Genomic DNA, 16,376 nt, shown 5'->3' with positions numbered 1-16,376 from the left:
GGTGTGTGTGTGTGTGTGTGTGTGTGTGTGTGTGTGTGTGTGTGTGTGTGTGTGTGTGTGTGTGTGTGTGTGTGTGTGTGTGTGTGTGTGTGTGTGTGTGTGTGTGTGTTTCTCACTTAGAAACATTTGCATGGGTGATCTGAGAAGCTAACGCATCCTTGGGCTGCATGGTGGTGCTCCAAGGGTAAGGAGGACCAGAAATGGGAGTCAGTGGATTCCAGCTCCTTCAGATTCACGTGCTCTGAGACAGGACAGAACAGTGCAGTCTGGCAGCCTGAAATCTGCCTGCTTCTCCTGACCGGGTGATAGAGTTCCTTCAGCTCTCTCTCCATGTGCCCAGTTTTTCGCAAGGCTTGGGGTACCACCTACTGGCAACCCCAGGAAGGGAAGGCCTCCCAGGCCTGACTTGAGGAGGAAAGCTCAGGACTGAGCAAAGTGATCAGTGCCATCTAGTCCAGCCCTCTCATTTTTCTCAGTAGGAAATAGAGGCCTGGGGGAGGTAACCTGCCTGCCCCAGTTCTTTTTGATTCCACATCCAATGTTTTTTTCTCAGGCCACTCTGGGAATCTCTGTTATCCCTCATGGCCCCATGAAGTGGGACCCTAGACAAACCCTTGATGCAGAGACCAGCACTCTCCTAGTGGTTCTTGAGGGTTGCAATACATTTTTCTCTCTAGACAGGGGTGCCCAGTGTGTAGGGGAGGCAGGCTCAGGGCCCAGCTCTTTGGGGCAGAGCCCCTCCTCATATTTGAGCTGCTGGCTACTGGCTCTCCTCCCACTGGCCCCTTCAGACCCTGGAGAGTCGGCCTATTGTGATCTGCTCTTGTATAGACACTGTGTTTGTGTGTGTGTTGTATGTGTGCACACATATGGATATGCATCATCTTAAGAAGTACATAAGTTTTTGAGGGAAGGTTAGAAAAATGTTTTCTACAACAGTACTCTGTATATATGGAATTCTAATAGCCAGTAGATTGGAACTGATCAATAAGTAGTACCAAGCAGTGCAGTGCCTTCCTCACTATCAGGTGCATCTCCCTGGTATGTGTCCTGTTTGGGGAATAAAAACTCTCAGACCCCTCTTTCAGGAGATTTAGAAAACACCCTGGCTTTTCTCAACCACCTGTTCTTGCTCCACCTGGGATTGGAGCAAAGAAGAGCCACCCTCCCTCTTACAAGGAAGGCAGCTGAGACTCTCAGAAAGAGCTTGTCCGAGGCCATCCAGAAAACCAGTGGTTGAGCCAGTAGATTCCAGTTTCAGGCTGAATCTCCCTTCTTAGATGAGTGGCTCCAGGCCTGCTGGGGGAAGGCGGGGACTGAGGCTCAGTCCAGTGGAGACCCTGGCCTGTATGGGCTCACATGGCTATATGTATATGGGAATGCTATCTCCCCAGATCCAGGAGAAGAATGCTGGTCATCCTGGGGAGAATCCCTAGACCTGGCCCATCAGGGCCCTGGGGTCCTAAGGGAAGAGGGGCTCTGGCCCCAGCAGCTTTTCTGTGCCCATCAGAAGGACCCTCCTCTGCACTGCCTCCGAGTCTTCCCACGGAGGACTTGTATGGGGACTAAGATTGCCATCTGGTGGCCACACTAGCAAAGCACATGCGAGTGGGGTGCTGAGCAGAAGCTTTAGAAGGAGCTCACCCAAGCTCTCATCTCCTGTTTTGCTTTAAAATAATTTTTTACCCACTCCTCCTGTTTATGTCACCAAAGTTATCCAAGGTATCCTTCCCCTGCCCCAGAGAGCCATTCCATAGGGCAAATGATGTTAGCCCAACTGATCTGTATGTTGAGAAAGACCAAAAACGGGCTGTGTGACCCCCTCGGTGGAGAGAAGGTCAAGGGCAGCCTCTCATCTCTCATCATTCAGATTTCACTGTTTTGTGGCCTTTCCTTTTGGGGTTTCAGGGTGGCCTTCTTTGCACTTGCATCTGCATCGTTGTAGGCACCATGTATCTTGTGTTCTTGACTCTGCTGCATCAGTCCATTTAGATTCTCCCATCCTTGTGTGTATTTGTCACACAGTAGGCTTAGCCATTCCCTAGTCAATAGGCATCTGCTTTATTCCATTTCCTAGCTGTCACAAGAAGTGCTGCTATTAATATTTTGGAGTGTATGGGAATATAAGCCCAGTAAAGGAGTCTCTGGTTCAGAGTTCAAATAGCACTTATTAGTCACTTTATTTGTAAAATTCCTAATTGCTTTCCAAAATGGTTGTTCCATTTCACAGTTCTACCAGCAACGTATTCGTGTACCTATCTTCCCGCCGCTCCTCCAGTGTTGACTTGCCATTTCTGGTCATCTTTGCCAATTTACAGTGTCAGGTGAAACTTCAGGTTGTTTTGATTTCCATTCTCTTATAGATCATTTGCCATGTGGTTATAACTACTGTTCTTTTGAGAACTGCTTGTTCAAATCCTTTGACTTATTGTTTTTGATTGGGGAATGGTTATTAGCCATACAGGTGTGCATACATGTCACATGTTTTAATTTTTTATATATCTTAGATACCAAACCCTTATCAGAGAAATCTGATTAAAAAGATTTGTTCCTATTCAGTCCTCTAGGGCATTCATGTTGTCTCTGCAGAAACCTTTCAGTTTCAAGTCATCAGTCATGTAGTTTACCTTTTGTAATGGCCTCTATATCCTATTTGCTTAAGACCACCTGTCCTGCTATAGCTGTGAGAGGTATATGAACTGTTTCCCTTCTAAGTTGTTTTTATAGTATGATATTTAATATTAAGGTCATAATATCCATTTGGAAGGTGTTGTGGAAGATGAGGTGAGGTGTGGGTCCAAATCTTATTTCTGCCTGAAGCAGAAAACAGTCTAAAGCCTGGCCAGTTTTTCTAGCAGTTTTGATCAAATCAGGAGTTTTTTCCTAGGGAATTTATGTTTTTCACTTTATCAGCACTAGGTTATTGAGAGTTTTGTTGTTTCTGATTTTCCTTGTCTAGCCTGTTCTACTGATCCATCTCTCTCTGTTTTTTAAACCAATACCCGATGGTTTTGGTGACTGCAGGTTTGTGATATAGTTTGAGGTCTGGAAGTGCTGTTCCCTCATTATCCCTATTTCTTTTCATTGTTTTCCTTGAAATTCTAAATCTTTTGTTTTTCCAAATGCATTTTCTTACTATTTTATCAAGTTCCATAGAGTATCACCATGGTAATTTGTTTGGCATATCATTAAAATTGTTAATTAACTTTGGAAATATAATTTTTAATACATTGGCAGGGCTCAGCCACAAGCATTAAGTTGTTCTTTATTTCTTTGTAATTGCACCTTGTAATTGACTCTATCTAAGTCTTTTGTGTGCTTTGGTAGGTAAATCCCCAGATATTCTATGCATTTTGTAGTTTTTGGAATGTGATTTCCTTTTCTTTTATTGCTTTTTATATTTTGTTATCATGTAGAAATTTAGTTGCCTTTAGAGGATTTATTTTGTAGCCTACAGTTTGCTGAAGCTGATAGTTGTCTCAGTTAGTGTCTTTGCTGATTCCTTAGGATTTTCCATGTTAGCTGGCATATCACCAGTAAATAGGGATAGTTTTATGCCTTCTTTCTCTGTCTTTATGCCTTTAATTTCTTCCTCATCTTATTGCTGCTGCTAGCACTTCTAGGACTATCTCAAATAATAATGGAGAAAGTAGGCATCCCTGCTTCACTTCCATATTTATTGGAAAAGGTTCTAGTGTATCCCCATTGCATACAATGCTTGCTCTTGATAAATGCTTTTTTATGATATTAAATAAAGCACCTCTGTGCTTATACTTTGCAGGGTTCTTAGCATAAAATTGTTATGCTTTTTCTTTTTTTCAGTGTTTTTATTTTGTTAAATATTTCCCCATTACTTACAGAACATTTTAACGTTAATTTTTTAAAATTTTGAGTTCCTTTTCCTCCTTTCCTCTCCTTCCCTCTCCTTGAGAAAGCAAGCAATTTGATACTGATTTTACACGTGAAGTTTCTATATTAGTCATGTTGCAGAAGAAAACAGACAAAAAAAAAAAACAAGAAAAAGTTTAAAAGCATGCCTCAGTCTGCGCTCAGAAGTCATCAGTTCTGTCTCTGGAGGTGGATGCTTTTTTCATCATGGGTCCTTTGGAATTGTCTCGGATCTTTGTTCTGATCCAGGTGTGTAAGTCTTTCACAGCTGACCATGGTTACGTTGTTGCTGGTACTGTGTACAGTGTACTCCTGGTTCTGCTCACTTCATTTTGCATCAATTCATATAAGTCTTCCCAGGTTTTTCTGAAACCACCCTGCTTGTCATTTCTTACAGTACAATAGCATTCCATCACAATCGTATACCACAACTTATTTAGCCATTCCCCAGTGGATGGGCATCCCCTCAATTGTTATATCATTGCTACCAAAAAAGAGATGCTGTAAATATGTGTGTTTGCGTTTATAAATAGGTCCTTTTCCCCTTTCTTTGATTTCTGTGGGATACAGAAGTGATATTGTGGGGCCAAGTAGTACGCCCTTTGGGCATAGCTCCATATTATTTTTCAGAATGGTTGGACTAGTTCACAGCTATACCAACGGTGTCCTAATATTAAGTGTCCTAGTTTTCCCATATCTCCTCCAGCATTTGTTATTTTCCTTTTCTGCCATGTTAACCAATCTGATAGATATGAGGTGGTACCTCACAGCTATTTTAATTTTCATTTCCCTAATCGAGCATTTTTTATGTAACTATTGATAAGCTTAGATTTCTTTTTCTGAAAACTGCCTGTTCATATCCTTTGATCATTCATCGATTAGGGAATGACTCTTATTTTTATAAATTTGATTCATTTCCCTACATATTTGAGAAGTAAGGCCTTCATTAAAGAAACTTGCTGTAAATTCTCTCCCCACCTCCCAGTTTTGGTTTCCTTCTCATTTTATCTGCATTAGTTTTATTTGTGCAAAAGCCTTTTAATTTCATATAATCAAAAATGTCCATTTTATTTCCAGTGATCCTCTCTGTCTCGTTTGGTCATAAACTTTGCCCTTATTCATAGATCTGACAAGTACATTTTTCATGCTTCTCTAATTTATGATATCACCCTTTATGTCTAAAACGTTTATCCATTTTGACCCTGTTTTAGTACACAGTGTGACATCTTGGTTTATGCCTATTTTCTGCCAAACTGCTTTCCAGTTTTCCTAGCAGTTTTTGTCAAATGGTGACATTTTTAAAAAGCTTGGATCTTCAGGTTTATCAAACACTAGATTACTATGATTATTTACTACTGTGTGTCATGTATCTATAATCTGTTCCATTGATCCACCACTCTATTTCTTAGCTAGTATCAGATTGTTTTGTTGATTACTGCTTTGTGATATAGTTTGAAATCTGATACTACTAGGCTATCATCCTTCACACTTTTTTTTCATTAATTTCCTTGATATTCTTGACCTTTTGTTCTTTCAGATGAATTTTGTTATTATTTTTTCTAGGTCTATAAAATAATTCTTTGGTTGTTTGATTGGTGTGAAACTGAGTAAATAAATTTAGATAGAATTGTCGTTTGTTGGCTTGGCCTCCCATGAGCAATTAATATTTTTCTAATTCTTTAAATCTGCCTTTATTTGTGTGAAATGTGTTTTGTAATTGTGTTCATATTGCCCCTGGGTTTGTCTTGACAAGTAGACTCCCAAGTGTTTTATACTACCTGCAGTTATTTTAAATGGAATTTCTTTCTATTTTTTGCTTCTGGGTTTTGTTGGTAGTATATAGAAATGTTGATAATTTATTTGGGTTTATTTTATATGCTATAACTTTACTAAAGTTGGTAATTGTTTGAGATAGTTTTTTAGTTTGATTCTCTAGGATTTTCTAAGTGTACCATCATATCTTCTATAAAGAGTGACAATTTTGTTTCTTCATTGTCTATTTTCATTCCTTCAATTTCTTTTTCTTGTCTTATTGCAATAGCTAGCATTTCTAGTATAGTATTGAATAGCAGTGATGATCATGGACATCTTTTCTTCATGTTTCATCTTGTTGGAAATGTTTCATATTTACCCTTGTTACAAATAATGCTTGCTGCTGGTTTAAGATAGATACTACTTCTTATTTTAAGAAAAGCTCCATTTATTCCTATGCTTTCTGGTGTTTTTAATAGGAATGGATGTTGTATTTTATCAAAAACATTTTCTGTATCTGTTGTCTCATATGATTTTATTGTTTTTGGTTTTGATATGGTCAATTAAGCTGATAGTTTTCCTAATATTGAACTTCCCCTCATTCCTAATATTAATTCCATCTGGTCATAGTGTATAATTTCTGTGATATATTGCTGTAATATCCTTGCTTGTATTTTATTTAAATTTTTTTGCATTTATATTCATTAAGGAAATTGGTCTATAGATTTCTTTCTCAATTTTTGCTGTCCCTGGTTTAGGTATCAAAACCATATTTGTCTCATAAAAGCAATTTGATACAACTCTTTCTTTACTTTTTTTTTTGTTTGTTTTTTCAAGTAGTTTTTATAGCATTGGGATTAATTGATCCTTAAATGTTTGGTAGAATTCACTTGAAAATCTGGCTGGTCCTAGAGATTTTTGTCTTGGGGACATTTATGGCTTGTTCAATTTCTTTTTCCAAGATAGGGTTATTTAAGTATACTCTTTGCTTTTCTGTTAATTTGGGCAGTTTATATTTTTATAAGTATTCATCCGTTTCAATTAGATTGTCAATTTTGTTGGCATATAATTGAGCAAAATAGCTCCTAATAATGGCTTTGATTTCATCTTCATTGGTCTCCCTTTCCACTTTTGATAATGGTAATATGATTTTCTTTTTTCTTATCAAATTAGCCAGTGGTTTATCTATTTTATTGTCTTTTAAAAATAAAATCAACTCCTTGTTTTATTTATTCAATTTTTTTTTGTGCTTTCAATTTTATCAATCTCTCTGTTGATTTTCAGGATTTCTGTTTGGGTCTTTAATTGGGCATTTTTACTTTATTCTTTTGCTAGGTGTTTGGTTGTTGTTGTTGTTGTTTTTTGCATGCCCTATTCACTGATCTCCTCTTTCTCTCTGTTGCTGATGTATACTTTTAGAGATATAAATTTTCTCCTAAATATTGCTTTGGCTGCATCCCACAGATTTTGGTAGGTTGTTTGTCATTCTCTTCAATAAAATTATTGATTATTTCAATTTGTTTTTTGACCCACTTGTTCTTTAGGATTAGATTATTTAATTTCCTATCAATTTTTAATCAGTGCTTTCATAACTCTTTACTGAATGTAATTTTTATTGTATTATAATTTGAAATGGGTGCATTTAATATTTCTGTTTTTCCACATTTGGTTGTGAGATTTTTATACCGATACATGGTCAGTTTTTGTGAAGGTGCCATGTATGATTCAGAAAAAGGTTGTATTCCTTTTTATTCCCATTCACTTTTCTCTAGAGATCTGACATATCTAACTTTCAAAAATTCTATTCAACTCCTTAACTTCTTTCCTGTTTATTTCAGGGCTGGATTTATATAGTTCGGAGAGTGGAAAAGTTGACGTCCCCACTAGTTTTGCTTTCTATTTCCTTGTGTAATTCATGTAATTTTTCCTTTAAGAATTTGGATGCTATGTTATTTGGTACATATATGTTTAGTATTGATATTACTTCATTGTTCATGGTACCTTTTAGAAATATGTCATTTCCCTGCTTATCTTTATTAATTAGGTTTATTTTTGCCTTTGCTTTGTCTGAGACCATGATTGCTATTCCTGCCTTTTTTATATCAGGAAAAGCATAATAGATTCTGCTCCAGCCCCTTATTTTAACTCTGTGTTTCTCTGTTTCAAGTGTGTTTCTTCTAAACGACGTATAGTCTAGTTTCTAATCCATCCTATCTGCTTCCATTTTATGGGTGAGGTCATCCCCTTCAGATTCACAATGGTGATTGCTAACTGCAAAAATGCATTTCCCTCCATCCTCTTTTTTTTTCTCTTTATCCAGTCTCTCCTTTAAAATCTTTTTTGCTTCTGACCACCACCCTCCTTTATCTGCTCTCCTTTTTAATCACACACACCCTCTTCTCATATCCTCTTGCCCTACTTGTTCCCTGTTGGGTAAGATAGATTTTTTATAGCAAATTGAGTGCTTCCCTCTTTGAAACAATTTATATGTGAATGAGGTTTGAGCATTGCCTCCCTGCCCCCACCATTTTCCCCTCCACTTGTGTACCTCATTCATGTGAGATAGTTTTTCCCATTCTTCCTCTCCCCTTCTGCTAGGGCTTCCCCATTTCTCACCATCTATTTCATTTTTAATATCATTCCAACACAATCGACTCTGCCACACCCTCTGTCTATGTAGAATCTTTCTTACTGCCATAATACTGATAAAGTTATTTGAAGTCACGTGTGTCATGTTCCCACATATAGAAATGTTAACAGTTTAACTTTATTGAGTCCCTTATGGTTTCTTTTTCATGTTTCTTTTTATGGCTTCTCTTGTGTCTTATATTTGAAATTCACTTTCTATCCAACTCTGGTCTTTCATCAGGAATGCTTGGAGGCTCTCAATTTCACTAAATGTCCATTTTATTTTTCCTTGAAGGGTTGTACTGCACTTTGCTGGGTAGGTGATTCTTGCTTGTAACCCTTGCTCCTTTGCTGTCATCTCACTTCCCAAGCCCTCGGCTTCTTTAGCATGGGAGCACTTCCTTACCCTTCTCTGTTGTGACTCCTTTACTGTTGCTGGCCTTGGCTGCTGCCTACATTTGCTCATTCTCTATTTCTCTTGTTTGGGGTGATCCTGACTATGGCTCCACAGTATTGTTGATTGGTTGCAGTATTTTCTCTTTGACCTAGTTGCTCTGGAATTTGGCTATAATATTCCTGGAAGTTTTCCTTTTGGGATCTCTTTCAGGAGGCCATTGATGCATTCTTTCCATTTTACCCTCTGGTTGTGGGATATTGAAGTAGTTTTGCTTTATGATTTCTTGAAATACAATGTTTAGAGTCTTTCTTTGATCGTGGCTTTCAGGTAGTCCAATAATGCCTAAATTATCTCTCCTCTCTCTGTTTTCCAGATTATTGTTTTTCCTATGAGTTATTTCACATTTTCTTCTTCTTTTTTTTTATTTTTTGACTTTATTTTGTTGTTTCTTGATGTCTCATGCAGTCATTAGCTTTCACTTGCCCAGTTCTAACTTTTAAGGAACTATTTTCTTCAGTGAGCTTTTCTACCTTTTTTTCTGTTTGGCCAATCCTGCTTTTCAGGCAGTTATTTTCATGAGTGAAGTTTTGTATCTGTTTTTCACTTGGCCAATTCTGTTTTTTAAAAGCATTATTTTCTTCAGTATTTTTTCTGCCTCTTTTACCAAAGCTGTTAATTCTCTTTTCGTAGTTTTCTTCTTTTGCTCTCATTTCTTTATCTAACTTTTCCTGTATCACTCTTATTTAATTTTGAAAATCATTTTTTAAATCTTTCAGGAATTTTTGTTGTGACTTCATGTTCTCCTTAAATTTCACAGAGTCCTTTGTCTTCTCAAGCATTGGATCATTTTCCTTTGTTTTGCAGTATATATGGATGCCTGAACTTGTTATACTAACTCAAGCAAAACATCATCAGAACCTAGAGCAGGGTTCTAGTAACAGGAATGGAAGAAGCCCTTGGATGGATCCTCCAGAGCACTGTCTGTGGGGACTCATTTGGGTCTGAAGAAGAGTGAGAAATCAAAGATAACTCCAAAGCTTAGGGTGACTGGGAGAAGGGTTGCTCGAGCCTTCCACATACAGAACAGTCAAGAAAGGGGTGAGTTTGGAAGGAGTTTGGATACCTGCTGAGTTACAGAAATGGAAGGTGGAGGGAGGGGCCTGATTTAGCTTAGAGATGTGGGGCATTCCCATAGAAGGGAGTATTGAGGCCAGGATGAGCTTTGTGGGAGTCATGATTCAGGGAAAGAGCCCCAAGCCTTCAGTTGTATCCTGAAGCCTACCACTGCCCTGCTTACAGGCAGCACTTAAGAAGTGTTCAATCAGTCAGTCAACTGGAGAACCTGGGAAGGAGAGCCTTAGGGGATTCCTAGAAAGGTCAGGGGAAACTCACAGGCTTTAAACTCCAGTGAGGATTTTGTATTTTGTCTGGAGGCCAGAGGGAGTCATTGAAGATTTGGTAGAGTAGCATCATTGGGTCTGTGTTTTAGGATATCAGTTCAGCAGCGAAGGAAAGACTCCATGCAGGAGGCTGGGTGGAGACTAGTGAGGAGACTTGTGGATGTGTGGACCATCAACAGATGCTGAGTCAAAGTTAGGTTTGAGACATGGCAGAGAGGAGCTAGATGCCAGAGTTGCTGAGGAGGTTGTCCAGAGAGACCTTGACAGATAAGAGAGGCAAGGAGGCCAGAGGATTCGTTCAGTGACACTGGGCTTTCTTCCGTTAAAGGATTCCCTGGAGCCTTCTGGCCACATCCAGGTGGCTCTCTGTTCATTGCTTCCTGGACTTGGGAGGAAGGAGGCTGGAATGGAAGCCTCATGGGCACTAAAGTAGAGAACCACAGACTTGCCTTCCCTGGACAGCTTCTGGAACACAGGCCTTCTTTCTTGTATCCAATCTGGCAGTGCTCGCTTGACTGTCTTTGAATTGCCTGTGGAGGACTGATTTCACTTGCTCAGCTTAAGTCCCTGTGGGTCAGTGAGAGGGCCAGAGAGTAGAGGATGGGACTCAAGTCTTCCTAGTGGTGCTTAACTGTTCCAGCACTCGCAGTCACCCCACACACGCTGATTGCTCCCTCTTCTCCATCTCCATCATGTGGTCTCACTATGGCCACATTCACCTCAGATGGTCTCAAGTTGTGTTGATTGACGTCAATATTTGCCCTCAAGCCGAGTGTGAGTTCTGTCTCTTGGTCTGAATTACAAACTCCTCCTTGACTGCTTTTTGTCTCCCCTGTGTCAGCACGCTCCAGAAGACTTCCTCAGGGCCTTTCTCATCCATGGGACCCTTTGGTTCCCCATGTGGGGATGGCATAAGGGTGGCTGGCTTTGGGTTCATTATTTCTTCCCTGTGTTGTCACTGGGTGTCCTCTGCCAGCCTGTGAGCAGGGCACAGCGAACGTGGCGCTTTCTTCTCACCCTCTCCTCCTAACTCCTGGCATGGGACCTTCCTTCTCTCATAGGCTCATAGATCTAGACCTGAGAGGAATCAGAGACTGTCTGGTCTAGCACTCATCTTACAAAAGAGGAAACAGGTCCAGAGAAGTCACGTGATAGAGGCAGGATTTTATCCAACATCCTTTGACTCTAAAGCCAACACTTCTACTCTGGGTCATTGTGTTTCTGTAAATCTAACATCCTTGTGAGCCCTCAGTACCATACAAGGAAGGGGAGAGAGAAATCACCAGAGAGCGTGCTAAGAATGGTGTCTTGTGGGCTCCTGCAGCCAGAAGCCCAGCTGGGCACTACACAGCTTCCTGAGACATCCTGAAAACATACCTCCTGAGCATGGTCTGCTGTTCCTAGGCCTGGGATGTGGAAAACCCTGGTTCCACTCACTTCTTTGCCTTCTTTGCAGGCTGGTGGAGGAATTCATGCTATTGGCCAACATGGCCGTGGCTCATCAGATCTACCGCTCATTCCCTGAGCGGGCCCTGCTTCGCCGCCACCCACCGCCCCAGAGCAAGCTGCTGGGTGACCTTGAGGAGCTCTGTGATCAGCTGGGGCTGGCCATCGACTTCAGCTCTGCGGGAGCCCTGCATGTGAGTGCTTTGCCCTGCCAGGACCCCGCTCAGTGCCCTTCTTCCTCAGGGGGCCAGGCTGCCAAGCTGTAGGAACAGGAGTCAGGTGGGGGTGCTCCTAGAATAGGAAGGGTTTGTGTGCTGCTTGTCTCTGGTCATGACAAGGAAGAGGCAGAAAGGGGTGGGCAGGGCCAGCGCAGGCAGCAGTCCAGGGGGCAAGGGTAGGGCGTTGGGTCCTGAGATCCAGAGAGACTTTTGACCCCGTTACACCTGCCTAGGGCACCTTGAGGTCCTTTCTGGGAAACAGCTTCTTCTGTGTGACCAGCTGCTGGCTCTTTTTGACTCCTGGGGCAAAGCTCTGGCCCCTGTGCCTGCCACATTGCTGGGGCAGGGTGGTCTCTGGAGTCCAGGGGCAGCGCAGGGGGTGTGATGCTCCAGGCTGTCAGCCCTGCTGACTGTGAGCTTTGAAATGTCTTCCCTCCCCTCCGCCCCCCCACACCTCCCTCTCAGCCTCTCAGGTCAGACTCGGCCTCTCCCGGCAGGGTGGAGTCCTAGGCTTGGGACCACTATGGCTTCCAATTCAACGTGTTATTTTATATATTGCTGAGATTACTTTGAAACACCCCTTTTGGGCTTTGTGCCAGGGACTCAGAAGCCGACAGGCTCAGCCCTGCCCCACCCAAATAGAAAGGTCATTTGGTGCGTGCGTGCAGAGGTGGGGGCCAAGATCTCCCTGTGTCAAAGGGGTCACATTGAGGGTGAGAGCCGCTCCTCCAGAGGCAGCTGCCAAGAAGAGCAGGGGGACCAATGCTGCTATTCAGGGTCTGCTACAGACACCTGGGCTTTGACTGTGGCCACCATGGCCAGGGGTTGCTAAACCCTGACCCCTCTGGAGGTCATATGGGTTTGGGGCAGACCCCCACAGCAGCTGGAACCTCAGGAAGCAATGTGCTCCAGTGGAAAAGGATCTAGGCCGGACTTGGAAAGCCAAGATTCTGTTTCTAACCAACTGTGTGACTTTGGCAAGATGTTTCCCATCCCGGGCCTCAAGTGAGGGAGTTAAATGACAGAATCTCTGTAGCTTGGCCAGGCTTCTCATACTCTGACCCCCAGGGTGCAGCCACTGCTTCGATCAGGCCCTGGGCTGAGAGCTCTGCAGCAGCTGAGAGCCCAGCATCGCCTCGGCCCTGTGTCTGGGGCCCTGGCTGGCCTGCATGAACTCTCCTATTCCCTAGCTTGCAGCTTACTTGAAATGTGTTGGGTTTTTTCTTTTCCTTCCTAGAAAAGTCTGACAGAGATGTTTGGGGATGACATGTATTCTTTGGCTTGGAAGGAAGTGCTTACCAACATGTGCTCAAGGCCTATGCAGGTAGGCACGCCCCCTCTGCTCCCCACCCCTCTGCTGCCCCCCCCGGAGCCCAGCTCCACCTTCCCAAGAGTCTTCCCTCCACCCTCTTGCTCACAGGAAGGCAGGGAAGCCAGCCTTAGGATTCATGGGCACTGCTGGCTGGTGCTGGCGAGCCCCGCCTCCCCACACCAAGGGGCCCCCATTTCCTCAACCCCCCCCACCCCTTTTCACATGTCCATCTAATTCTGCCCTTAAGTTCTTACAGCAGGGAAGGATTCCTTAATGGTCAGCTCCCCTCCACAGGTGCTGGGCCCGCTTTCAAATGGCACCTAAGAAGCTGATTCCTGGAGCTGTTACCATGCTCCTGGAATTGCCCAGGAGGGTGCCAGCTGGGAGAGGGCAGAAGCGGAGCAGAGCTGGCTCTGCCTGTGTGACTTCTGGGATTTGAGGCTCCCTCTGGGAGATGATGCTTCCCTGCAACGGGGCAGGGAAGGAGAAAGCAGATGGTGAATTGGAGGCTCCCCTTCTCTCCCTGGGAAGTCACCAGGCCTGGAGCTGCACTGGCTTTATCTGTCTTCAGACAGTGTTTAGTGATTGGCTGCTGTGTGCCAAGCCCTATCCTAGGCACTGGAAGACTTACTCCCAAGGCCAGAGGGAATTCCCAAAGGGACTCCCTTTGGAGTCTAGCCTTGGGAAATAAGATGTACACATCAAAAAATATGCAAAGTACAAAAGAGCAAAAATGTTGAGATGAGGTAACAGTGGGGAAGGAGAAAACTGGGAAAGCTCCTTGTCTAAAGGAAGGACTGGGAGAAGATGAGGTAGGAATGCATTCCTAGTTTATGCAAAAGTTTGGAGGTGGGAGATGGAGGATCTTTTGTGAAACAAAAAGATCCAGTGTGGTTGGACAGACTGAGGTGTGATTGGAGCTATGTAAGATTAGCCTAGGAAGGCAGGTTGGAGCCAGGAAGTGAAGGACTTCCAATGCCAACTGGGTTTGGTCCCAGAAGTAATAGGGAGCCATAGGAGTTTGCAGAGTAGAGGAGAGACATGGATGATAGACTGGAGGGAGGAGGGACTCAAGGCAGAGAAGGCTTTGGGGAGGCTCCCAAGGGAGCGGCGTTGGGGACCTGAAGGTCTGATTCTGCTCCAGAGTGGGAGGAGGCAGGGGCAGCGATGGCCTGGGTTTGACCCAGAGCATGGCCCAGTCAAGGCTCTGGCACCAGTTCTTCTGTACTTCTCTCTTGCCCTTCTCTGCTTCCTGAGGTGACCACTTCTGGCAGTACTGGCACTGCTGACATATGCAGGTCTCTCCAGGCCCAGAAGGCCCCGTTCCCCTCATTGCCCCAAGTGCTGGAGAGAAGAGGTGGCACCAGCACGTCTTTCCCCACCTTCCTGTTGAGCCCCCTTGGCCAGAGGCTGTTCCCAGAGCAGCTGGGCAGTGGATGGGGGGAGGCAACTTGCAGCTGGGGAGGTGGGTAGCTGGGAAGACAGCCCAGGGAGCTGTGGCAGCCTGGGTCTGCTCTGGCTGTGCCCTGTTGGCTCTGCCGAGGGGTGTGGTCACCAGAGAGTGCCCATAGGCATCCAGCCCCCTGGCTTGGCATGCCCCCTCCTTCACTTTGCACAGTGGCCAACCCTCAGGAGCTAGTCATTGCCCTGCTCCAGGTCCCTGGAGACTATGGGATTCTAGCTCCAGGAGACTCTATGGGAAGTGGGCACTGAGCTAGCAGGACCACCCTGCAGGACAGCAGGAGGAGGGCGGGTGGTTGGAGATTTCCCCAGCTCAGCCTGGGATTTCAGGCCTGCCCCCCAACTCCAGCCTCCATTCTGTAGCAGCCCTAACCCAATGCACATTCCTAGGCCCTAAGAAAACTCGGGTGAACTTTCTGGCATCTTTCAGTGCCCTTAGGTACTTTCTGAGAATCTGGTGGAGGGAGGCAAGTCACCTTGGAGGGATCTGCTGCTGGGAGCAGAGTCCTAGCCCCACCTGGTGGGGGACCCCAGGAGGAAGTCCAGGGTGGAATGGCCCAGAGGCTGTTTAAGCCTTCCCGCAAGGCTGCTGTCACGGTGCTGGTGAGGAAGAAGCAGGGTTCGCCCTGGGCTCCCGCTCACAGGTTGCCAAGCTGGGGTCAGGGCGGAGGTTGAAACTCCAGACCTCACTGCAGCCTCATGGAAGCCCCACCCTGTGTACTGACCAGAGCCCAGTAGGAGCTGGAAGGGAAGGAGGTTTGGAAAGCCGAGGTACTTTCTCCGTGCCTGAGCTGGGCCTCAGGCCCGCTCCATCGCGGTGCAGCTGCTCTGTTTGGCATGGCATGTGTGTGCGTGTGTGTGTGTATGCGTATGCGTGTACTCACAGGCACAACATGGACATCATTCTGAAGCTGCTCACATGCCATCCCTAGCACATTCCTGTTCTTCAGTCGTATCTGACTCTCCGTGATCCCGTTTTGGGGTTTTCTTGGCAGAGACACCATAGTGAAGGGGTTTACTGTCTTCTTCTCCAGCTCATTTTATAGATGAGGAAACTCAGGCACACAGGGTTCATTGGCTTGCCCAGGAAGTGTCTGAGGCCAGATTTGAACTCCAGAAACTGAAGTCTTCTCAGTTCCAGACTGGTGCCCTGTGCACTGTTACCACCTAGCCCCCTGCTCCTGCTCCCCTCCAGCCTATCAGATCTTACTTTTTTGTCCTGAGGGTCTGCAGTAGCAGGCAGTGGACAGCAGGAGATCATGCCCCCAGGAACAGCAGAGGCTTCTGGGAAAGCCAAGCTGTTCCACCCAGGTGCTACTCAGGTGAGCCCTGTGGTGCCTCAGTCTTCTCCTGAGCTGGAGCCACAGCCTGAGTGGGAGGGAGCAGCCAGCTCCCCAAAGGCTTCAGTAGGCTGCAGGGGACTCACTGTGCCTGGCATGGGGGCACCCCTGGGAGCCAGTAGCACCAGCTGGTGTCTCCTATCACCCCCAAAACTGCCCCAGCCATGTGGGGACCAGTGGAGGCAGGGGCAGGCCTGACTGGCATTGTTGTGGCCAAGGACCAGGGGCACATTTATCTGAGACAGTTAAGAGCCAGAGTTGGAGCCATATAGCTAGAAGTAGATGTGTCTGAGGCTTACTGCCGGCCACAGCCCAGCCCCCCACCCCCAGCAGTGACCAGCTACCATGCAGTGCACCACATTCTCTCCCCAGGTAGTCACTGGGGGGCCTCTCCTTATTCAAGGCCATCCATTTGGCATCTAGCCCTTCTCGTGACTGTGGTTAGCATGCCCTTCCCCACTGTCCAGCTGAGATGACTGACTCCCTGCTCCCCAGCCCTTCCCCCCACTCCCGCTGATCTGGGCCTCTGAAACC

The 16,376-nt window shown here is 44.8% G+C and overlaps 1 protein-coding gene across 4 annotated transcripts in view; it reads left to right on the top strand.

Moving 5' to 3' along the window:
• Nucleotides 1-16,376, top strand: part of DIS3L2 (DIS3 like 3'-5' exoribonuclease 2) — a 393,028-nt gene that overhangs the window by 361,468 nt on the left and 15,184 nt on the right. For all 4 annotated transcript variants that reach the window (XM_072637426.1, XM_072637425.1, XM_072637427.1 and 1 more), the window contains 2 exons: nt 11,522-11,705; nt 12,967-13,053. In XM_072637426.1, coding sequence (XP_072493527.1) covers nt 11,522-11,705; nt 12,967-13,053 — 271 coding nt within the window. The remainder of the gene's footprint in view (nt 1-11,521; nt 11,706-12,966; nt 13,054-16,376) is intronic.

The sequence above is a fragment of the Notamacropus eugenii genome, chromosome 2 (assembly GCF_028372415.1).
Source record: "Notamacropus eugenii isolate mMacEug1 chromosome 2, mMacEug1.pri_v2, whole genome shotgun sequence".
Lineage (NCBI taxonomy): Eukaryota > Metazoa > Chordata > Mammalia > Diprotodontia > Macropodidae > Notamacropus > Notamacropus eugenii.
Note: the sequence above shows the minus strand (reverse complement) of the source record. Positions and strands in the feature narration are given on the sequence as shown.